The sequence below is a fragment of the Uloborus diversus genome, chromosome 9 (assembly GCF_026930045.1).
Source record: "Uloborus diversus isolate 005 chromosome 9, Udiv.v.3.1, whole genome shotgun sequence".
In the NCBI taxonomy this organism is placed as follows: domain Eukaryota; kingdom Metazoa; phylum Arthropoda; class Arachnida; order Araneae; family Uloboridae; genus Uloborus; species Uloborus diversus.
In genome coordinates this window covers 93114320-93140148 of record NC_072739.1, presented here as the reverse complement: position 1 = coordinate 93140148, position 25829 = coordinate 93114320, and the positions used below count along the sequence as shown (strand labels likewise).

General features: G+C 32.9%; 2 protein-coding genes across 2 annotated transcripts in view; one reads left to right on the top strand and one right to left on the bottom strand.

The window, feature by feature from the left end:
* The window catches only part of LOC129230007 (DNA polymerase kappa-like), a 28455-nt gene extending 11211 nt beyond the window's left edge, over window positions 1-17244 (bottom strand). The window contains exons 1-3 of the mRNA XM_054864393.1: window positions 17197-17244; window positions 5104-5256; window positions 1406-1847 (exon numbers count right to left, since the gene is read on the bottom strand). Of these exons, the coding sequence (XP_054720368.1) occupies window positions 1406-1847; window positions 5104-5256 (595 nt within the window). The 5' untranslated portion in view covers window positions 17197-17244. The remainder of the gene's footprint in view (window positions 1-1405; window positions 1848-5103; window positions 5257-17196) is intronic.
* Window positions 17245-22598: 5354 nt separating this feature from the next.
* The window catches only part of LOC129229845 (myeloid leukemia factor 2-like), a 38167-nt gene continuing 34936 nt past the window's right edge, over window positions 22599-25829 (top strand). Inside the window, exon 1 of the mRNA XM_054864220.1 lies at window positions 22599-22837. Within this exon, the coding sequence (XP_054720195.1) occupies window positions 22797-22837 (41 nt within the window). The 5' untranslated portion in view covers window positions 22599-22796. The remainder of the gene's footprint in view (window positions 22838-25829) is intronic.

Below are 25829 nucleotides of genomic sequence, written 5' to 3'. Positions count from 1 at the left end.
TTTCTCACAGCATGATGATTTTTTTTTGCTTTGAATTTGTTTGGAGATGGACGATTGAATATTTTTACTAGAGTCCGAGCCTGCTCGAACTCGAAACCTATCTTCGGTTTTAGAGCCCGAGCCCATCTCTAGTGTGTAACAAATAATATTTAAAAAAATTTTAATAACAAAAAATAAACTTGGAAATTATCAAATACAGGTTGGCTCTCTGTTTAATGACGCTCAACTAACTAGCGCTATTAACTATCGCTCTATTCAAGACGACTTTTCACGGTCCCGGATGCTCCACTGTAGTTTTAAAAGCATTCTATTTAAGGACACATTCTACTTAAGGACGATTTTTTTGTGGTCCCTCGAAAGTCATTGAATAGAGAACCAACTGTACTAGAGTTTAAGTTTTCAGTAAGAACAAGAGAAAGTTAACCCCTTCCTCTCCAGATAAGGTGTAGCAGCAATACTTTGTAAAACCAGATAGGACTATTGTGCGATGAGGTTTTATCAATGAAGTTATCGCACCAATGACTAATTTAATTAGTGCATTTTTAGTTGCAGAGTGTAACTGGAGTCCTTTTCAGAAAACAATACCTGTATTTGAAATTATGACTTTATTTCCTCCTTGGTGATATGATACAGTGGTATCCTAGGCGAGCTATTTACATATGAAATATGATATTGCAAAATAAGTTCTCTCGAAGCATAGATAGTTTAGTAAAACAGGCAAAACCATTATTTGTAAATTTGCATTATGACAAATGAAGAATAATTTATGCAATAGAAGTTTCAGTTATTTAAACTTAAGGTTTGCAGATAAAGTTTATAGTTATAAAATGCCTATTCGAGAGCATGACGGCTAGCAGCCGACTTGGCTGACTATGAAACTAAAATACGGCGCCTTAAAAGAGAGAGAGCAACTGAGCTACAGAAGCAACATATATAGTCAGCCAGAGTCATTTGCATGTGAAATGCGCATTTCCCGATGTTAGAACGGCGGGCAATCAAATGGATAAGGAACTTCGTCATTTCATAACGTAAGGCACGCACGTGTCTAAGATCGGGAAATACGTTACATACATTGAAATTAGTATTTGTGACTTTGCAAGATAAAAGAAAATAGGGATTTAATTAAAGCCATATATATCAAAATAAACAAATAATTGATAATATTATTTGGAATTCCCAACAAGGACACACCACAAACCTAATCTTTAAAATTTATCTTCTCTTATCAAATCATATGACCATGCAATTCTTCATTGTAGAATACCTAAGAGCAAATCAATTTACTGTGAACCAAAAGTACAACTGCCTTTCTCCTATGAACTAACAATCATAAAACATACACGCTAGTGTGAAAGGGGTTAAAGGAATTTGATTGTGCATTTTTTATGTTGAAAAAGTGTTTTACCTGCACTTGCAGTGAGTTGAGTAGTTTCATATATCTGTTTTCTTATTTCTTCAACAATGTCATAGGCCATTTCATCCCTTTTTTCAAAACTGATTGGCTGGCTACAAGTGATGCAATTTTCGTAATTAGACTGAGAAAGAGGATCATTTTCTTCATCAGAAAAAAATTCACAAAAACTCTTTTTCAAACAGTATTCAAGGTGGAGCTGTTTGCGATATTTATCCTTTATGTACATAGTTAAATCCAAGTATGCTTCATCCAAGCTTGCAGGGCTAAAATCTGGATCATAGGTTTTTAAAATATCTCTTATTTTATGGCTAACTTTTCTGTATTTATCAAAATTGCAGGGAACTATAACAAGCTCTGGACATAATCTTTTTGCTATAAATCCAGGCATAGCTGCACGCACACCATATTTTCTAGCTTGATAATTTGATGTTGACTAAAAATAAATACATGTACTTAGTTGTGAAAAAAATATAAAAAACACACTGAGTTAATTCAAAACAGATACATCAAAATGACAAATAGTAAAGATTTTGGCTTAAAAAAAAAAAAAAAAAAAAAAAAAAACTTGTTTACTAAATTAGAGCATTTTTATTTTATTTTTTTTAAGTTAGCAAGCTTTAATTACGAATTATGAAATAAAGTGAAAAACCAGGGTAAATAAAGCACAAATGTTTAAGAAAATACAATGTATATAGGTACTTCAAGGTTACAATAGAGCATCTTTAGCAGAGCAAAAAAACTAACCACACAACCAGTGAATGAACTGAATATTAACCACATGGACACCAGTATTTATACTAAATAGGTCCACCTATAAGAAATCAAGACAAGAGATAACAACCAACTAGTCAGTGAATTAGAAGTCAGCCCCGTGGCCCATAACAAAAGGAGGAGACAACCAATCAGAATCCTGGAAACAAAAGGAGTGGGAGAAAATGACCCATCCGAAAGAGTAATCACTTCCAAATATCAGGAAAAAATGGAGTGCTGGAAAAATGATTGACTTAAGAAAGAGAATTTTTTCCAATTATAGTTAGCTTCCCAAAAATCGAGGTCATAGACTGAAGAAAATTTACAAATAATTCTGGCAGATGAAAAATCAAATCAGTAGTCAGAAATTCAACAAGTTTTATGTGTCCTTAAACAAATATTCACCAGTACACTTATTATAAATATTTTTAACAGTACTTTTAAACATTAAAAATGCATAACATTTAAGCATTTTTATTTCTTATCAATCTTAAATAATGGGAATTAGTCATCTAGAAATTTTGTATTTTGCTGCTTAAATTCATCTACATGAGTGTTTTCCCCTGAAAAAAGGTAATTTTCAACAAAAAACTTTTTTAAATGTAAAATATGCTTGAGTTAGGCCTATAAAAAGAATATGAATAAACTCAAACCAGAGAAAATTTGTAACTATGAAGACAAAAATTTTGCTTTCTAAATAATTATTAAAAAAAAAAAAAAAAAAACTGTCATTATGGTAATCTGAAAAACAGAGCAACATAAACTTTGGTTAAGTGAGGATAGTAAGCAATTCGTAATTGCTAAATTTTCTTTTTTTTTTAAAAACCCCATAAAATTTCCAAAATATTTATTATTAATAAAAGCAACAATTAACAAATCATAATTGCAAAGGAGAACTTTTATAAAAAAAATCTCGATTAAAGAAACAAAACTTATTTATACACAAGCATGAAGATTGTAAATTTCCAATATTGAAATGAAATGAAAGAAAGGGGGTTTAAATTGAACCAAGCACTGCAACCAAAGGTCTATTGTACTAGTCCCCAAACAGAAGTCCTAAAACAGATCAGTAGCTGAAGCAAAAATCAACGCACACCTAATAGGAATGTTATGAATCATCTATGGTTCAAGAAAATGACGACCAATTTGTTCAAACCTATAGGCAAAAAACACTTCAGAATCACACATGATGTGAGCAACAGTTTCTTCAAGAAAGAGGCAACCCCAGAAAGTTGGATCCTTAATGACACCCATTGAAGCAAGGTGCCGCTTTAAGGTGCACTGACCAATAAGCCTAAAAGCCTTCCCAATAACTACTTTTATTAAGAAGCCTTTCGCATTTTCGGCATGTGATCTCCAGAAAGAATCAGAACTGCCCTTCTTAGGATGACCAGCTGAATACATTCAATGTCATTGTGAGATAACTTCTCCGAAGAGAAGGTTTCTCTCACAACAGCCATCATAAACATACTCCCTGCTTGAGCATAGGACTGTGGTTGATATGTCCTTACTCTTAAAGATTCAGCAGTTTGTACAGGGGAAGGAGTTGAAACCTCTGACCAAAAATGTTTGATTTCCCTACCTTCTTGGGAAAGGCTGGCCCAGTGGCTTTCGCCTCCTGTACCAGCCTCCCCCTCTCTTGCCTGCGCCTGATGTATTTTTGTCCGAAATTGAGAACCCCCTACCCCCTTACTGCAGTCAGTGGGTTGCAGACTTGCACCTTCCCCCCCCCCTCAGTCGATGGGTTATAGACTTACACCCTCACCTCCTCCAGCAGCAAGGTTGCTCGTTTTCTCCTTCAAGTCAGCCTCCAATTAAACAGTAGCTGGGAACTATGAGGTGGTAAAAAGGTCAACACCCGCACAACCACCCTGTAGGAGTGTAAAGTTAAATACAATGAGGTTTTGCACTTTTCCTTGAAGGGATCGTATAGACATCATGCAACCCAGATGCCATCCATCCCATCATCACAGTGCTTTGCACTTTAGATTGGGTGTCCATTTTAGTTACGTCCTACGACACGCATGGACTACGTTGGGACTATTCTGCTCTGGTCCCAGACAGAGAAATTTCTAATATTAAAAAGATTTGTTAGATTTTTTTCTTTCTTTTCCTGTTCAACAAACACAGCAAAAACTTACTGATTTTTCTTGAAAGTAGAGTTGGTTTATACACAAACCGTTATTTTTTCACTCATCATTTTACCATTTTTTTCTCAGAAAGGACTCGCTTGTTTGCCAGTATGTACAGCAATCATGCCCAATAAAGTTAACAAACAATATATTTAAAAAGCTACCATACATAAAACATTAAAAAACACTATCACGCAATGTTAATAATTGGCTTGTACGTTGGAATTGAAATGTCAGACTGATCATGGATTACATGATCCATTTTATTCCAAATTTTACACTGGAAGAAAAAGTGCCACATTGCACATTTGCCAAAACATTGTACCAATTTTTAAATATTTTACGGTCGGAAGCATAATAAAGAAATAAAATTTGAATGAGGGTAAAGGATTTGTAAGCTATTTTCGATCAAATAACAAAATCAGAAAGATTTTTTATCCTACAAAGCAATGATGCCAGTTATACCTAATAAGGCAAGTATCTTTAGTTAAACATATCTCTGGATAAACAATGACAAGAGGAGGATCACAATCTGTCGCAGGGTTGATAAAGGAAAAAAATTCCATCACCCTTGTTAATAATTTTGATACAAACGAAAACTTATGTAAACCAAATAAAGTATCATCGCCAGGATGGCTGATATTGAAAATCATAGAATTTTCTATGAGCATAAATCCACAAATGACCAAAAAAAAAGGTTCAGAGTAAGAAAATATTTAATAATAATAAATATTATTTCAAAACAGATCATCATTTCAAGTTGATAGCTATTTTTTAAGCCTGAAAACAAAATACTTCAATAATTACCAGCATAGATGAAGAGCCAACAGCCATAGGCTTTTCTTTGAGACCTGGATCATCTAACATTTCAACTGCAGCATAAAAGGCATCCATGTCGATGTGAACTATTGAGTGGGTCAAGTCTCGTTCTGCTTCTAAAGCTGACCCCAATGCCGACATCTAAAGACATTTTAACATTATTTGAATAAATATTTAAACATTTCACTGGTAATATTCAATTTCAACTAGTAATATTTTATTCAAAGTATTTAAATGCGAGTAGCACCTAATACAGTCAAACTCGCTTATAACAAGCCCTGATTTAAGGTGAACCCAGATTTAGCGAGAAAATCGGAAATACTTGGTTTTTACGATGTTAAATCTATGGGAGCAAACCTAATTTTTATCAAGCAAAAACTCCACTCAAAGTGAACAATTCTTTGTAATTCATAAAATATCTACTAACTTCCAGGTCAGTTTATCCTTTCTTGGGAAAAATCCTTAACCTTTCAAAACCAACTGAAAGTAAGTGATGAGTCATGAATCCTGAGAACATGTTATGATGACCATTTCCTTTCATTTGTGGAGAAGAAAAGCACTTGAAATACAATGGAATTTTTCTACTCATACTACTTGTTATTCGTCCGACTAGGTAAAGGGCAGTTCTCAAAAGGTGGGAGCAAACAGAGACCTCAACTTTGAAGCTTTAATACCAAATAACTTTCATTTAAATTAACTTAAAATTTTTGAGTTAAATTTTAATACTGTATGGAGACAAGAAATGACATAAATTATGGAAAAAATGCTCTTCAAATACCCTTAAAAAATATTTTCTCTGCTAAAGGCACATTTTTGGACATTCCAAACGTTAACTGAGCAAATAAACCATTAAAAAAAAAATTAATTATTTCCATTCATTTAAAAAATAAAATAAAAATAAGGGTATGAATCTCAAACTGAATAATTTTTTGATAATATTTTCCACAAATTACAAAAGTAGAGGGCAGGCCGGGCCATGGGCGGATTTATGGGGGGTTAGAGGGGGGCAATGCCCCCCCCAGTTTTGGGAGGACTTTATATAGTAACAACACATCTTCCAAAGAAATTTTAAAAAATCTTTTTTGTTTCTTTTTTGACTTGTTCAGAAGGGAGAATTTTTATATTTGGATTATTATTTGGATTTATTGAGGGGGGGGGGGCATAGAGGGGCAATGCACCCCAGTTTTGGGAGGATTTAAAATAGTAAGAACACATCTTCCAAAATCTTAAAACATAAAAATCCTTATTTTTTTTCTTTTTTGGATAGTTCAATGAAAATGAAGAGAATAGCGAATGTCCTTTTCTGATGGGAAAAAAGAAAAAAAGAACATTAAATACAAATAGTACAGCTGTCACTGGGGTGCTAAATATATGCCTATATTCACTATTTTGGACTGAAAACCATTTGGGCAAGTATATAAATGAAAATATAGGCTAAACAAGGTATGCATTCAGCTGCAACTATTATAATAATTGATAAGTATTAAATTAGAACCTAAAACAAAGAGAACCCCCCTCCCCCATTTGCGCTAACAGAACGATCTACTCGTTATGATTTGTTTTCTTTCTCAGAATGTTTATTTTCAATTTGCATGGCTTCAAAAATGAGATATTTTGTGTTCTTACAGACAAAAAATTTTGAAGAACCTTCTGGAATTCACACGTTCAGATTGGTAAAATTGTAAAAATCCTTTAACCGTAAAAACTGACGAATTTTCGTAAAAATTACAAAAATCTGCAATTAAGAGTGAATTACATATAGTGCCGGATTTGCCTATAAGATAAATAAGCCATAGCTTCGGGCTACTGCTTTGAAGTGGGTCCGTAACTCGCAAAAAAATTGCATGATTTGTTCCTTAAAAAATGAAAAGTGCTTGAAAAAACTAATTTTATTTTCAAGTGCTTGAAAACCTTGAATATTTGGAAAACGTGTGGCTACAAACCTGAAATTTTAAAATTTCTAACAAATAGTAGGGGAAGGAATGCCAAAATATGTCAAATTCAGCTCCTTGCTACATCCTGCATCAAAAGTGTAAAAATCATGGTGCTTACGTTTTTAACATATTACTTGAAATAAATTTTTGTGACTCAGATGTTTCATATCTTGCTATTTATTCAATCCCAAATGCAGTATTTTGGAAATTCTTTTGTACTAATTGCTTTTATCTTGCTTCTACTGCATATTGTTGATCTGTTTAGCCCGGAAAAAATGACACTACCTCTATTCCTTTTCGTTTTCTGCACTGCTTATAATTAAAAACAAGGTTATTGTAATGAGAGAATTCTATAGTTTATTTTTTTCTTTTAAACTTAAAGTACCTGTTTTTTTTTTTTTTTTTTGTTTTTACAAAGTTTGAATAATACTGTACAATTGTATAATCTAGAACTCAATTTCAGAGACTGGAAAGTGTAAATGAGGTGCCTTAAAATATTAAATGTTCTAAAAACCTTGAAAAGAATTGGCGCATTATAACCTACTAGGGCTCTTATGCCAAAACACCCAATCTAACCAACCAAACCTTGAAAATAATTAGACAAGTCTTTGAAACTCCTAAGCAAAGTGTGCTTCAATTTTATTTCTTATCAAGTGTATAAATTATGAATTGTTCTAATAAGTAGTATGCTACTCTCATGTTACATATTTTCTAAATCTGTATAGCATTTCTTTTAAAGTATTAACTTACACACATTTAAATCATAAAACTTAAATATATATATTTGTCTTTTTTTTCCAGAGATTTTTGTCTATCCAATTAACCCTTATAAGGCTTCGAAATGCAGAATTTAAAATCCATTTTACAAAATTTCCTGCGGGGGACAAACCCCCGGATCCCCTACATTAGGGAATATGCTATGTCCTACTTAAAAGGGAGCCCTGCGTCACTCTCTTGATACCAGTCACCTCTCTTCAGGTCAATTCAAATACAGGGGTGATTGTGAGTTCATCAAAAAATACCTGAAAGTTTCAAAGCGAGACCAGGGGGGGGGGGTAATCTTTGACCCTTATTACTAAAGTGCATCTTTGCCATAGTATTAAATAGTTCTGAGTCAAAATATTGTGTGTATATTAGGGCGCATCTTATTTTTGAAGATATTATTTTTTCATGAGGCACCCTCTCATTTTAAATGAAAAATTATCATATAAGCTTTGTGCTACAATATGATTAAGGTGAAAAAACAACGTAAATAAAGCACAAATATTCGAGAAAATGCAGCATATAGCTATTTCAAGGCTACAATGGAGCCTCTTCATCAGTGCAAAAAGCTCACCAACACAACCAGAAGTTGCGAGAGAACAGACAAAAAACCAGGTGGACACCGGTATTTATACCAAAGAGAGCCAACCAATAAGAATACAGGAACATGACAGCAAACAACCAATCAGCGAACAGCATGTACGCTCCGGGCTCAAAGCAAGGCAAGAGACAACCAATCAGAAGCCAGGAGACAAAAAGAGTGCGAGACACCAAAGAAACAGGAAAGGCAATTATAGAAATTGCTTCCAAATATCATGAAAAAATGGAGTGCTGGAAAAATCATTGACAAGAGAATGAGAATTTTTCCAAATATGGTAAGCTTCCCAGAAATCGAGGTCATAAACCGAAGAACATTTACAAATAATCTTTGCAGATTAAAAATCAAAACAGTGACCAGAAGTCCAGCAATGCTGAGCGATGGAAGAACGAGCAAGTTCTTTATGCTTAACATAGTTTTCGTGCTCTTTCAGATGGTGCTTGAGAGCACGTTTAGTCTGTCCAACGTAGCCAAGTCCACACTTGCAGGAGATGCTATAAATGCCCCAGTTGCTATGGCAATCAATGGGGTCCTTTAAGTTTGTAAATTTTATCTTATTAACTGGAGAAAAAGCTGTATCGAAACCAAATTTCTTCAAAATCTTTGCAACTTGATGACTAACTTTTGGATAATAAGGCAAAACACTAGTATACGAAACACTAGAAGCAGAAACCTTTTCAGAATGAGAGGGCTTAATTAACTTATTATAAATTGAATCAATGATGCTAGGAGAATAACCACGATCGAAAGCCACTGCTTTAAGATAAGAAAACTCAGCATTTAAAGAATTGGAGGAAGAACAGATGTTCAAAGCACGGAACACAAAAGCCTTGAATGAGGCCAACTTTTGGTTTGGAGGATGAGAAGAACATTTGTGAGGAGGTAGTGTAACAGCAAAAGGCTTACGAAACACCGAAGTCATAAATTCATCATTACTTTTAGTAATAAAGACGTAAAAAAATGAAAGAGAACTATCAGTTTCCATTTCAATAGTGAATTGGATGCAAGGATCGATAGAATTTAAAGTAGAAAATAAAAATTCATTATCAACATGGTTTTGGTCAAGCAAAACAAAGCAATTGTCAACGTACCGAACATAGAACGGAAACGTTATGGTTTCAAAAAGTTTAGTCTCCAAATAGTGCATATGAATGTCACTTAAAATAGGACTCAAAGGATTACAAAATTATTCGAAAGTGTTCAATGGTACTTACTTTCGAATGTCTGAAGGTTTAGCAATGGGTAATCCTTAGCAAAAAAAAAAAAAAAAAAAAATCCTGCCCCCCCAGGAACTTAGTCCTAAATCTGCCTATGGGCCGGGCTACTGCCCCGAGGCCTTCACAACAAAGGAGCCCCCACAATGAAAAAATTTTTTTTACAAAATATCCTAACTTTCACGGGTCATCAAATTCTATGTTTTTTTGTCAGACTTTTGTTTTGTATTTCTACAAAGAATGCTTGCACAAAAATAATATTGTTATCGATATATCAGAAAGCCCTGATTGCAATTATCCATTTACTATCAATTTTTTATTTGATCGAGCATTTAAGTAGCAATATATATATATATATATATATATATTTAAATTCATTTAATTTAATTTGTGCCTATGAGTTAAAGAGAAAAAAAGTAAGTAAAAAAATCTGAAAAATGGTCAACTTTGCAGGTCATCCTTACAACTTCTCGCTTCTTGAGATCAAAAACTCAAAAATATTTTGACAAAATGATTTGAATGGAAATTTTTTAAAGAAAATATCTATTGAACACGTCGATTTTCTCCCGCTTCCCCCCCTTTTATTGACATTTTTAAATAATAACAAAAAATTCTGAATTAATCATTAAAAATCTGTTATAATTTTCTATTAGCAATAGATTGCATGGGGGCGCTTTTTTTTTCCACCAAAGAAAGGATTCAGCCCTTTAAATTGGTGGAAATCCTATAATATGGTTGAAATTTAGGACACTGTTCTAAGTTTGGGTACTAAGGCATTAGAAGGAATATTGAACAAATAAAATGTATAACTGTATTCAGAAGAGTGCAGATACATTTTTAAAAATCAATCATGACTATTTTGATGACAATAAATGTGTTATACCGTAACAGGACAGAAAATAACCATAAAAGTACATAACTTTTAAAATAAAATGTATGTTTAGATATAAATAAGGAACAGTAATTTTAAGGCTTTAAATTATAATAATAATAATGCAGAAAAATTAATAGCAGTAGCTTCAGGATGTATTTACTATTAAAGTGCTGATCGAAAATATCGGATATATACATATACATCAAAATATTCGAATATATATCAAAGTATCGGATATTTTCGAAAATATGATGGTCTTTTCGAACCCTGATTAGGCGCCTTTACTCCTTCGTTGTCCCGGGGCCTCCACACTTCCAAATCCGGCCCTGGGTATAGTATAAGAACTCAATTATGACGAGCAAGGATTGTGATGCCTTCCCGCTCGTCATAAATAAGTCCGACTGTAATACATAAGAACCACAATGACAATTTTACACAAAACATGGATAAAAAGCAAGATTTATCTATGCAAAACATTAATGGTTTTTTTTCTAAAACAACAAATTTTGGATAAAATATGTATAGTACAGTGAAATCTCTCTGAGTAGTCACCCCTCCGTTCTGTTAAAACTTGGCGACTTAGAGGGGGTGACCGCTATTAAAGGTTCTGGTTATTGAACTTGAAACTGTACTACAAATGATACAATTCAACACTTTAACATTCTTTTCTGAGAAAATAAAGAAAAGAAAATGCTTTATTTTATGATTTCTACTTCCTAGGATAAAGAGATTCAATTTGTGCTTGCTTACAATTTTCTGGCTTTATAGAAACCAATTTTTTTCAAGTTTGTTATTAACGTGTAAAAACAAATCCCGAATTGAGTCATCTGCTATGGCTTCTGAATTAGCTATGAAGTCGTCAATTTTCTCCAAAGTTAGATTAGTCGAAAACATGACTCTTTGTTTATTACAACTATACAAATAACAGGAGCTTCATCATCTGAATCCAAAATTGCGCCTAAAAGGCACAAAAATGGGGTGACAGCTGACGGTAAATAAAATTAAGAACCAAAATGGAAGAGTAGTCGCCAGTCTATTTCAAAGTTCAGATAGGCGACAGCCCTGTTGCTTAGAGAAGTTTGAATAGCCACTCTAAAGGGTTGAGCACATAGGCCAAAAATTGCCTGACATGGGAAACTGGCTACTAACAGCAGGAGCGTGCTTAAAGTTTTAGCGGCCGTGTGCAAAATTTGTCCTTTAGTCGATAAATAATCATTTTTTTATTTATTTATTCTCTCCCAAATCATAACCAACTGTAGTGTGTCACTCATCTGTATAAGTTAGTTCGAGATTTTTATAAGTACAAAATTAGTGTAAAAAAATAAGATACAAAATATGGTTGCAAAGAAAATTTTTGGAATCGGAAAAAGATGTAATTGATGAAATAAAGACTGGTATCCAAATTGCATTGTTTTCAGCCCAAAGGGGGGGAGGGGAGTATGGAATACGAAATTGAAATCTAACTTCAGAACAACGTTCCGAAAAAGAATGAAAATTTTTGACCTTTTTCTGCCTTTTCACGTATGCAAATATAGAAGAGGCATTCCATGTCAGGAGACCTAGTTGTCATCCGAAGTGGCTATCAAAGCCGTTCAAGTGAAATTGCTTATTTTCAAAGAGCTGTAGCTTAAGTTTGTTACCTTTCATCTTCTTTTCATTAATACAGTAAAACCCCTCTAATCAGACACTAACTGGACAATTTTTTTTTGTCTTCAATAGAAGGGTGTCCGCAGGACAGGGGTTTAATAATGCTATTTGCCTTTGGGGAATTGGGGAACTAAAAATTGTCTGCATAAGAGGGGTGTCCGTTAGGAGTGGTTATACTGTACATTAGAAAGAACAGATTTTTTTCATTTCAAAATAAATTTTTCCTTCAATGGTGTTCTTTTGAATAATGATAGAAAGTGAGTTCAAAATTCTGTCTGTCGTAACGAATTGCCATGTTTAAGTTCAGATTACAGAAAATTTTATCACACGACTGGAAGCCTGAAATTTTAGGAGCTCTAAGTACTTTTGGTTGTTAATACGATGTTCTAGTATTTTTATGAGTTTGAGTTCATTAACTTTTGTGTAGCACGCATGCAAAGTCGCAAGAAAAACGCAGTGGAGAAACTTTTTCCTGGATTTTAGAATGTCATAAATTCTGAACAAAAATGATTCAAAAGCTCTTACTTCATACATGCTTTTAATGGGTTAAAATTGCAGAGCATAAATATTGATTTTCTAAAAGATATTGGCTTCCAAAGTGGCTGTCAAAATTGCTCACATAAAAAAATTGCTTATTTTTGATGCACTGTAGCTCAAGTTCGTCCCATAGCATCATCTTTTTGTTGGTACCATTAGAAAGAAGGTATTTATTCAAACAGAAATATTTTATTCTCTTGTAATATTTTAGCAGCCCCTTAACATCAAAATATTTTAGCGGCGCCGTGCAGCCGCACAGTTTGCCCCCCCCCCCTAAGCACAGCCCCGACTAACAGGGATGACCGCTCAGAAAGGTTGCCTAAGTACCTCTTTTTCTTATCTGTTTCTTTTAAAATAATTTTCAGAAACAAAAAAACAAATAGGGAATAGAAGATAACAAGATAATAAACACACAGTCATGATTGCTTAGCAGAACATTTTTAATCCTTTCACATTCTCACCACTATGGAATGCCAGATCTGCCGCGGGTAGGTAAATGGCAGTGTCTCCAGAAATAAAATGTTGAGATATTTGAAGAAATGTGTGTTGGATTCAATACTAACAATAGGGAAATGTCTGAATTAGACGCTTTTCTCAAGCCTTTTTTCCCGCAGAAACCAAAAAAGCAAGCTAGTGAAGTACATGAAATACACCGCCAGCTCAGTCAATTCATGACATGACTGAGAATGAATTGACTGAGCTGGCGGTGTATTTCATGTATTTCTGCCTTAGCCCTGGCTATAGGGCGGTAACTTACTGAATAAGCTAGTGAAGTATTGCTAACGTAAAACAGATGACAAAAGCAAAAAATTGAAAAATTTGCACTTACTGTCCTTTACCTGCACACAGCAGAGATCTGCAATGCAAGTAAAATCAATGCAGAACATCTACTTTTATGGTCAGAAATGGCTTGAATTCTTATTAAAAAAGAAGCCGCTTTTCCAAACCATATTCAGACTACAGCAGGGGCGGATCCAGACTATGGATTTGGGAGGGGAACTTTTCTAGCAAGTATGTTTATGGGGGTGGGGGAGTTAAATGAAATTACTCATTAAAAAATAACCATAAATATTGAGTTTTACAACGTATCTACTGCTTCTTAATGCCTCTTATGAAAAAAATGTATTCATTACAAATTCTAAAAGTACAATTCTTAAATAATTAGTTTAAAAAGTTTGTTCATTTTTCTATTTGTATGTGCTTAAAGGAAATAATATTTGCACCAGTGGTTCAACCACAAAAGTTTTATAGAGGGTGCACTTTTAAAATTTTCACCATCTGATAGGGCGGTTGTTGAAAAAAAATGTTGAAATTTTAGTCTTAAGGACGCAGTTTTAGACAGCCTCTGGTGATGTTACGAAAAAGAAAGGTTCGGGGGCCGCCTGCGGAAATTAAAGTTGTAAAAACGCAATTATAGGCGATATTTATTGACGGCAGGGTCAGAGATGGGATTTTTTTGGGGGGCTGCCTCCGTTTTTTACTTTCTTCTATATCTAATATATAGAAGAAAGTATTGGATTCGTGCAAATTTTCGAATTTCGAATTTTGACGGATTCGAACGTTTTGAGGTGTGCTGAGTCCATTTCAACTATTTTTGGAAAATGTCTGTCTGTCTGTGTGTGTGTATGTGTGTCACGTCTGTGTGTGACCAGTTTTTTGTGGCCGCTCTACAGCAAAAACTGCCGCATGAAATCGAACGAAATTTGGTACACATATGTGCCCCTATGTGAACTTGTGCCCATTGGTTTTTGGCGCGAATTCCTCCAAGGGGGGTGGAGCAATGGGACGTTTTTTGAGTTACGCATGCTTGCTATTCCTCAGGAAGTAACTGGCGGAATCAAACAAAATTTGGTCCATATGTTGCCATTAACAGGAACAGGTGCTGATTCAATTTTGGTGTCAATAACTCAAACGGGGGTTGAGCTATAGAACGTTTTTGGTCGTCAATTGTGACTGCTGTATCTCAAGAAATAATGAACGGAATGAAAGAAAAATTTATCGACAAGTAGCCCCTAGAGGGTATAAGTTCTGATTCTATTTTGGTGTCAATAGCTCAAAAAGGGGGTAGCGCAATCGCCCGTTCTTTTTTTCCATTGTGAGTGCCCTATCTCAAGAAGTAATGCTATGTTCTGGTTGAATTTTGGAATATATGTGAATCCATATGTAAACAGGCTTTGGTTCAATTTTGGCGCCAATCACGGCAAGGGGTGCTGATTTATTTTTATTATCATTATTTTTTAGCGAATAAAAATAGCTTTATTAATGCAACAATAAGAAAGATAAATCGTAATAGATTATCGTCTGCGTATTTCTCGTGATTTTAATTGTATGGAAATGACCGGAAATACTATCTCAATGATTCAAAATTTTTAACTCTTGCCATCTTATGTTTGTTAACAAATAAAATATTTGTAATTAATTCAAGCAAGGCTTTTAAAATAACTTTCAATTTTCGCTTTGCTTTTGCAATAATTCAGACATTGGGATGGTCGTCAAGTTTTTGCATGTGTAATTTTGTTTTTGTTGGGAATATTGCTTCCTCGTCAAGCATGGGGAGGGATCAGGAAAAAAAAAGAAAAATATCGAAGAAAGTTTCATGATAGCCACAACATACTAGTTTGTAAAATAGATTTAAATCGAAAATCCCTCCGCTAAATTTTCTGAAATTGAATTTCCAAAAACGCAGTTACAGACTAACTTTGACAATACTTCGAGCAGTACGGTTCTGGGGCTTTTCCCAAAAAATGTTTCGAAAATTGAAGTCCTAGAAAACGAAGTTTTTGAGCGATATTCCGTGATAAAGGATTTAACCGCTTTCCCCATTAAATTTTTCAAAACCTTAATTTTTTAATGTTCAGATTTTCTACAGGAGCATTCAGACCCTTGTCCGGAAATTTTTCGTTATCGACATCTTAAAAAATTGACTGTAGACCATATTTGGTAACGTCAGGGGTTTGGCAATTTTTCAAAATTGAAGCTCCAAAAAAGCAATTTTTAATGATTCTCGATGTTATTAGAATGCGAGGTGTTAGGTAGTTCTCCCCTTTAAAATTTTCAAAATTGAAGTCCAGAAAACAAGATTTGTCACGCGCTTTAAAGGTATTGGCGGAGGAAGCGGACGTCCGACATTATGAAGACTTTCTTATTTTTAGACCGACTAAAAAAGGCGACTGTTTCCAAGGTACGTTCTATTTTTCTCTTTAATTATAGGAAATGTTTCACAAAAACATTCTACTCGGCCTTCTGGGGGATCACGGATCCTGTCGCCCTGTGTCCCCCCCCCCTCCAGCCTCCACCTATAATAGCGCCACTGAATTGCAGTAGCTTTAAATATAATGATCAATCCTTCACCAAATAAATGCAAAAAACAGTTTAAACAGGTTTGTCTTTATTTATTTATTTTTATGCAGGGAAGAGGGGAACATTTCCCAGTTCTCCTCTTTAGATCTGCTTTTGAAATTCTCTCCTATCTTTTTCTTGTGCCTTTCTTCAAGCTAAAGTTCTATATAACTGGAGAACTTCGCTGTAATACGTTTCGAAAATTTTTAAGTACCTACACATGAGAATTTAGAGGAAGGGGAACGTTCCTCCAGTTCCCTTCCAAGGATCCGCCTCTGCTATTGTTTGATCGAATTTTCTAGAGCTTTTCCTGGAGTTTAAGTTCTATAAAACAGAAGATTTTTTCTACACTCTATTGTGAAAATTTTTAGGTATATATGGGGGTTTTGGGTTTAAGAGAAGGTTCCCCCAGCTCCCTCCATGGATTCGTTTCTGTTGTTGCCTAATTGCTTTTCCTGGTACCTTAGTTCACGTTCAAAAGTGTGTGTGTGTGGGGGGAGGGACATTCCAGCAGTTCCTCTTTTTAGATCCGCTTTTGAAATTCTCTCCTTACTTTTTCTGGCGCCTTTCTTATAGTTCAAGTTTTGAAAAACGGAATAATTTTCCCGTACTCTCTTTTGAAAATTTTTAGGTACACTTTGGATTTTGGAGGGGGAACGTTCCCCTAGTTCCCCTCCCGTGGATCCGCACCTGGACTACAGAAATAATAACAAACTCTCAATGAAGGTTTGCTCCTTTACTTTGTGTTTAACTTGATTAAAAATAGTGCATTGCAGGCGTGAAAGAGAACTCAAGTAAAATTTTCTGAAGACAGTGAAATTTTTGTTAATTACAAGAAAACTCGACCCCCCCCCCCAAAAAAAAAACTCTTCGAATATGCATAAAAAATAATTTTTTAGTTTTAGAATGTAGTGCCAGCCATAATTTTTTGGTTTAAAGACCCCTAGTGCCCTGAATTCATTCTTTGTTTTGCCGATTTATTGATTAATTTTCCAAATAAAGCCATAAGGGAAAAAACTCATAATTTGAATTTAAAACTCACATGCTACGTTTCAAACACTAGCATCAGTTTGGTTTTATAAAAATTAAATATGTCACAAAAATAAATAAATAAAATTAAAAAAAAAACTACACACACACACAATCAAAACTTTATTATTAATTAAATTAGCTTACCTTTTCTAAGGAATCTTTTCTTTGAAATTCATTAATTTTCTTAAGATTTGCTAACAATTCGTTAACTTTAGAATCAATAGATCTCTGTCTTTTTTCTTGAAAAGCAAAATATGGAGTTCCTTTGGATGCTTCGTAAATAACTTTATTAATGGCTTCTTTATTTAATCCTTGCATTCCAGCCTTTTGATCATTCAATTGCATGGTTTTTAAACCTATTGAAATAATTGAGAGGATTACGAAAAAGGGGAAAAAAGGAAACTTATATAATATGTTCTTAACATAAATTAATAAACATAAATTATGTATCATACTTTCAAGCAGGTAATTTAACTTTAAAGTTCAACAAACATGCAGAATTGTTTTATTTCAATGTTCTAACATTTTTAGCTATTCAAAAACAGAATTTTTAAAAACTTTCAACATTAAGTACACAAGCAATTTTTATTATTATTATCAAAAAAATGATAGAAGGAAGTTCTGTCTGGGGCAATTCCATGGTGTCGGACGTAAAAAACATAGATCTTAAAATGAAATAGATGTGCCTTCTCCCCACTTTTCTCCTCAGAGCGCACGTCAACATCCCCCGTTGGACATCACGTGATCAAGGGACACCTCTCACAAGAAACTGTTTCCCCTATCGAAGAGAATCACTTTGTGCCGCGATCATTTGCACAATTAGGGAAAATTAAAGCATTTAACCCATGGGCCAAATGCTTTAAGCATGGGTCAAACCCCATGGGTTAAACTCCCCTTTAAGCATGGGTTAAATTAAACCACTTAACGCATTATTAAAGAAAAAGGGAACACTCTGTCCCTCACGTAACACCTCATATTTTTCACTAAAAGTAATAATTAAAAAAAGTAACAATTTTTTTTTCATTAAGATATCGCAAATGTATTTGTTGTACTTTTGCAAAAAAATGTCCTTTGTTACTTTTTAAGTTATTACTTTTTAATGAAATGCGGAACAAAATGACAGCTTTTTCATGGAATGGTCCATTAGATATTTTCCCAATCATAACTTTTGAAGCAGGCGCACCCCCAACCCTCCCTCTCCCCAATTTTTCTTTTCTTTTTTTTTTTTCGTCCTACAGGATATGATAATTTTGACAATTTAAACTCGAGGGTGAAGAAAACTAGTGATTATTGTCCCTCAACAATATTAATTTTGTCACTTTCCTACTTATTGGTCTTTGTGAATTATTTTCATTGTTTGAATTGACAGCGCGATACATTCTAACGCTTCAATATTTAGTAACGATTAATTTTATAAACTTTTTAACGAGAAAATCTGCTGCTTCTGTTTCCAACATATGCTTATTTAAACTTAGAAAAACGGAATTAGAAATTTTTCTCATAACTCTTGTGGCTTCATGAGTAAACATTATATTTTTGTGTTTTACTCCCAAAACTTTTTCATTCTCGCTCAGTTGTTCTTCACAAATGTACATATTTCAATGGTTGCAATCTTGCAATAACTTATCATACTTGAATGTGTCTCAAAATTCTTAAATTTTATTATGCCTATTTTTTGGTTTATTGTAGTTAAGACTGCGTTGCAGTCGTCGCAGTTCACAAAAAATCCAGCGTAGTCAGAAACATCATTAATATACTGCGTCATGTTAATTGAGGTGATTTCTGAATTTTCCAAATCGTCGTCAAAGGAATCGGAAGAATTGGCTTTCTTTCAAAGCATTTTTGTTACGCTTCAAATTTAATCTTAGCATTTGAAGGTTGTCAAAATCAGCGCAATTTAAAGAACTGAACTCCTTAATTTCCGTATGAATGAATAATCTTTTTTTCGCACTTCGAAATTGTCCGACGATTATTGTTGAATCCCCCCTCACAACCTGATCGCACTGAAAAAAGTTTCAAGGTGATCCCGAGTAAGCTTATAAGTCATTACGCAGTTTAGAACTGGAATTCGGGCACCTACATACTTTTCATATGTTCCCAGCACACTTTTCAATAGGGAAATTAGGAAACTTAAAAATCCAGTTTTTCGAGGACATACTATAACTAATTTTCCATCGCTTGATTTTAGTGATTTAATATAATGCTCGGCATCTACAATAAATTGCTTAATATATTCTTAATTTCGACTCTGCAGGGACCTTTTTTGCCTTTAGCAGAAAGAAAGATTTCTGTTACTCAGAAAGTCCACAATGGCTTTATTTTTTAATAAAATTGGCACTAGCATTGCATTCATCAAACCCTCTTTCGCTAAAAAATCTCAGATTCACACGTATAGAGATTTCTCACATAAGTATAATGAAAAATCTTCAGACAATCCTAGACTTTTAACGACGCTTCGCATTGTTATATCACTGCTGCCCGAGAAGAGGGAGACACGATGTCCCTTGATCACGTGATTCTCGGCAGAATCATGATGACCCCACTTTCTCCGGGCGAAATACGCTGTGCTGTAGGAGAAAGGCCTATCTATCCCTTTTAAAGATCTATGGTAAAAAATGAAGAAAAATTTCTCAGTTTTAATTCATTTACCAAATATAAACTGTTCCAAAATGATCAAATTTATTTACGAGATACTTACTACATCCCACTGAATAAAAAATCATTTTAGTTTTTCAAAATAGATCCCTAAAGTATAAATTAAAAAAATTTAAAGAGTTGGTGTTGGACGTAAACACACAAATAGTAAAATTGATGGTTCACTAAAAAATTATTAAAAGTCTGTGAATTGGCTCACATTTTAATTTTAAAAACAGCATAATTCTAAAGTACACTTATGATTGAAGCATATATCACAGTTTTCAAATGATATTATAAGGAATAAAATTATTTAAAAAAAATATTTTTAGCTTGGTGTCGGACGTAAATTGTTCATATTGGATGTAAACTATTGCTCTTAAATGTAAATACATAACAATGATTACAGTTATAAATATGTAAATTATAGGTTACATATACTGAAACAAAATTTACCAAGTAAATTCAAAAGTAGGGTTGATTGGGGGAAGTGGGACACTGGGGTAAGTGGGTCGCACCCCAAAAACTGAAATATCCATATGGTTTTTATACTTTTTTACATTGATCAAGTCATGGTTCATCATAGTGATTAGTTTTGCATATATTTGGGTTAAGTGAAATTTTTTTCTAGGTCAGGGAACTTAGTCAAAAAAAAAAAAAAAAAAAATCTGAACAATATTTTTTGGCGAGTTTAAGCAGCATTTTTCAAAGAAGTGTTTCCCGGTTAGCATGTATTTTTTTATGATCATTAAACATTCATGTACAGTTTAACTTAAAGTGCATACTGCAGTCAGAATTTTTGAGTAAAATATTATTAAAATCTGTTTTAGAGTAGGGGTCCCACTTACCCCGCAAAATTTTGCTATAAGACGTCCCCACACTATGGGCTAAGTAGTCCCCCCCCCCCTAACAGTGAGGATTTGAAAATCAAAAGCAACTTTGATGAAATATTTGCATTAGTGAAATACAAGACAACTATGATGACTTAGTAGGAATTAATAGTTCAGCTACAAAAGCTGGTGATTAGTTATTTGTGAAACTTACATGAAAGAAAACCATCAAGATTTATATGGGTTGAATGTTGATAATGGTTCTTCCTTAGCCAATTTTACATAGGTGCAGTCACTTAGTGTTTCTAATTTCTTTTTACATTTATAGTTTTGGCAAATTTGCCAAAATTGATCTTAATCAACTGTATTACGTTCATTCAACACACCTTTTCTCAAAAGGGGTCATACTTACCCCTATCAACCCTAAATGTATATACAATAAATTCACAAAGTTGTTTTTTTATGCATGTTTCACTTTAACTTTGAAATTAAAGGCAAAAAAAGGAGAAACACAGTTTAAAACATATGTTATTTAAAGGAATATAACGGTGTCGGACGTAATAATTTTTTTACGTCCGACACCTAGATTTTAGTAAAAAATATTCACTTGTTACAAAATGAAAATAGGTTACATCAAAGAGATTGAAAATCTTACTTTGTACCCAAAAATACATGTATGTAGCTTTAAAATTATTGGCTCAGCATAATTAACTGCCCATTTTGGTGTCGGACGTAAAACACTTAATGTACCCCAGAGGAATTCTTTTACAAATCAAAATGAATTATATTTTGACACATTTTTGCAACATCACCAGCAACACTCTGTATCTTTAAATGGTTATTCATCTCAATTCATAATATTGGCATGTATTTTTTGGAAAAAACAGAACTTCTTCGAGAGTCTTCAAATATGGTTTGAAAATACTCAAGATGTTGACCTTGGTTTAACCTGCTGTAACTTATTTATAACTGAAGTGATCAAATTTTAGACAGGCATTTCAAAATATACAACTCTTTACCTTTAAAATGACACCTCATTTGTTGACAAATTTTAGTTTTGAAAATTTGATCATCTGGTTGGCCTTATCATGGAATTGCCCTATGGTATCTTTTAATTCGTCAGTTCTATTCTTAACAAAAGAAAAAAAAGGGGGGGGGGGGTTTCTCGTTTTTGTAAAATGCATGGCACCAAGTTTTTGCAAATTTTGTTAATAAAATTTAAGATTTTTCCACATTTTATACTTCTTAGCAAAGTGTGGTTTTTTTTTTAAAAGCCTTTGTCATTCAGATATTATTTGGACATCTTTCTCGAGAATGATTCTGTCGCTTCCAGAAAATTTTAAATTTAAAACGAAAACTAAATAATAATGAACTTTATAATTATGATTATTTAACATTGATATGATACCGAAACGAAGTAGTGTGTATGACAAAAAAGTTGTGCAACTTAAACAATAATATTTTACATGATCTTAATTGAAGATAATTTATAACAGTTAATGAAAAAAAGAAGAGAAAAACTATAGTGAAGAGGAATTTTCGGCTTAAATTACCAGTCGTTGAAGATGAGTTTTCCGTTTCCATGATAAGTCCGAAAAATTATACGTTTTCAATAAGACTCTTTGGTGCTATATTATGACACTTTTGAGATAAACTCCCAAATTATTTACTACGCTAGTTAGTGGTTAGCAGTTGCTATTTTGAATGATATTGCCTTTGTGTTCTCTCCTCGAAAAAGTCCCCATATGATTGCTTTTGCTGCAATATTTTGATGAAGATGAAGTTTCAAATTATTGCGAAACGGAACCGGAAGTAATAACTTTACACAGTTACAGTTAAAAGTTTTAAACAGGAGGAGAGCATTTAGACTCAATGGTCTGGCCATGGTTCATTTAACAAAAATGTTCTGAGATGTAGATTGCCTCAATAAATTACTTTTTAAAGATTAATGTAAAGACTGACTTTATTTTTGGATAATATAAATGGCAAAAGAGTGTAGTATGAAGCAATTTTTCAAACACAAGAGTGGTCGATGTTTTTTATAGTAGCAACTAAAAACTGGCATTCGTCTTTACAGAAATTTCTAGTATTCTGGATGAATCTGGCAAGTTTTTGTCACCATTGCGATTTTAGCATATTCTAGAAGTAGAAATCCTACACAAATTCGAGCACAACTTTACTGCGTGTATACGCCTTTGCGAAGATAAATTCTATTGTAGTATTCCATTAGGTTTAAATTTTCATCTTCGGCTGTGAATTGCGAAAGGACAAGCAAAAAATATGTTCTCTATGATGAGAGATTTTGATGATTCATTTTTCAGGTATTTCCTTTTAATTTTTCAAAAACCAATTTTTTGATTGTAGAATTTCATGACGTAATTTTAGACTTAACGTTTATAGTCCATTTTCCTGCAGGATATTTATGATTTGTGTTGTTGTTTTCATGAAGGAATGACCTGGAACTGTTTTTTAGTGTGGCTTTATGAGTATCATTAACGATGCTTTAATGTTTACCTACATTTTGACAGCTTTTTCTAAAAAATTACTTATGAAATTACTTCATAACTATGTGAGTATTGAAAAAACATTTTTGTTGTGGGAAATTTTATTTCAACCTATTTCTCGATATCTTTATAAGTTTTCAAATATTTTTTTAGCACAAAAATTTTAAACCAAAATTTAGGACATTTTAGTGGGAACGAACATAGTTTGAAAAATATAGCACCTTCTGATAATCAACGTTTCTTCTACATTTTAAATATTAACGCCCATTGATATAATTTCATTTCTGGAAATTATTTTGGTTTGGTCCGAGAACGAGACGTGGCTGTATTAGTTTGAGCAATATTTTATTCTTGGAGTCAATCCAATAAGTTTTGCTAGGATGTTGTCAGATTTTACTGTTGAAAATGCACGATAATTTTGTAGAATATATTTCTGTATTTATTTATCAGGAAAATAAATGAAGGGAGCGAATTACTTATTTATGAAAACACGAAATAAATAATTAAGTATTATGTAAATACTATGTTAAGTAGCTTAATGTAAAATAACTTAAGTTTAGGCGATAATTTTTATGTTCAAAAATCTTCGGGAAAAATTAATATATAGTCTCTTTATCGATATGCGGGTGAGAGGGGAGGTAGGGGGGGGGATAAAACTCCGTCATAGCTCAATGAAAATTTTACTTTAATATCGTCTACAAAGAAAGGAAAATTAAATTTCAAATTGATGATTAATTTAATTAAATTTATGGATATTTTTGGAAAAGAAAGGTGCTAGTGCTATCTTTTATTAATGGCTTTCATTTCTAATATTTCGGGTATATTAGTGTGGTTATAAAGAGGGGTTCTTTCGGTGTTTTCTCCCCCTTTGATCGTTCTGAAAGATTTTCCTTCATGGTAAAATAGTTGAAATAATTAATTAAAAGCTATCTCAGAATAGATTCATTATAAATTTAAAAAAAAAGTCATCAAAATACTCAATATTTACACTTTAAACAGAAAAATAACTTTAGAATTTATTCATTTTAAATAAATTCTACTGTGTTGAAAATGAAATGAATATTAGCTAAAATAGGTATTAATGATTTTTATCCTTTTTTTTTCAGAAAAAAAAACTTTGAAAACTGCATTTGATGTTTTGCTTTATTTATTTTATTACTTGTTTTCAATTTGTATGCTTGTTGTAGCAAAATCTTAAATTAAAAAAATTCATTTTTTAAATATTATTTTTGAAACATACCTATGCTGTTATAATCATAGAACTTTAAAGGAATAGATGGGCCTTTCTCCCACAGCGCAGTGTATTTCGCCTAAAGAAAGTAAGGTCATCATGATTCTTCCACGAATCACATGATCATGGGATATCAACGAGACTTCCTTCTCTCGGGCAAGAATTATATGACAATGCAAAGCATCGTTTAAATGCTAGTATTGTCTGAAGATTTTCATGCACTAATGTAATTAATGTCTACCTGTGGGAACCTGAGTTTTTCTAAGCCTTGTAGTTGACTTTTTCCCCCAAGATTGTGACTTAGTGTTCCGCTTATGGATTATGAAAAAATATATGTTTTTACTAAATGAAGATGGCAGTCTAACTCCTTTATGTGGAAGTTTCATAGTTTATTTTATTGCATAGATGCATATAGCCCAAGAAATCAAATTTAAAATTGGGGAAATTTTCAAAAATTAACAATTTTTGAAGTGAGACAAAAAGACCATTTTTTAAAAATATAACAATTTGCTTATCTGAACTCTTTTTAATGCTTTAGTGGATATGTATCAAATCCTGTATTTTTGCTCATAAGAAGTTTTATAATTTTTCGAAAATGATCTTATTGCACATGACGTGCATGTAAAATGTTTTTTCTAATAATTTTATTAATTGAAATTCTGATATGCTCATGCCTAATAATTACACCAGTGTATTTTATCAGTAACAGGTAAAATCTTAATGACTTTTAATAATATATGTGTAGCAAATCGCTTTTGATAATCCAGTTATTCTTCCTGTATGACTCTTCTAGTTGGGCAGTTCTCAAAAGGTGGGAGCAAACACAGACTTCAACTTTGAAGCTTCAACACCAAATAACTTTCATTTTAATCAACTCTAAAATTTTTGAGGTAAATTATAATGCTGTATAGAGACAAGAATTGACATAAATTATGGAAAAAATGCTCTTCAAATGCCCTTAAAAAAATATTTTCTTTGCTAAAAGGCACAATTTTGGACATACCAAAACGTTAACTGAGCAAATGTACCATTAAAAAAATTTTTTTTTAAATTATTTCCATACGTTTCAAAAAAAAATTAAAGGTATGAATCTTACACTGAATAACTTTTTGTTAATATTTTACACAGATAACAAAAGTAAAGATAGATTATTTACTTTGTAAACGATTTAAAAAAAACGTAACTTTGAAATTTGATGTATGTCCAAAAGTTGCGATCTTTAAAATGCTATTATTTGAGAACTAAGTATATGATGTTTTCGTTTTAAAGGTATTTATCGATCCTCAGAATCAATTTTTAATTGTTTAAAAGTGTTTTCATAAGCTTTTATGCAGTATCTTAGAAGAAAAATGATTTTTCTTAAACATACATGTGAGATGTCCAAATGGCGTAGCGATCTTGATGCCGATAATTCTGTCCGTTTATTCATAATTTTTGATGATCCACTGTCTTCTAACCTCAATAAAAAAGGTTATTATAATGTTATCTTCTTTAATCCATTGGTATTTTGCATAATTAATACGTTACACATTGAACAATGCATAAATTACAGTAGTAACATGGCTGGCTACGATCGAA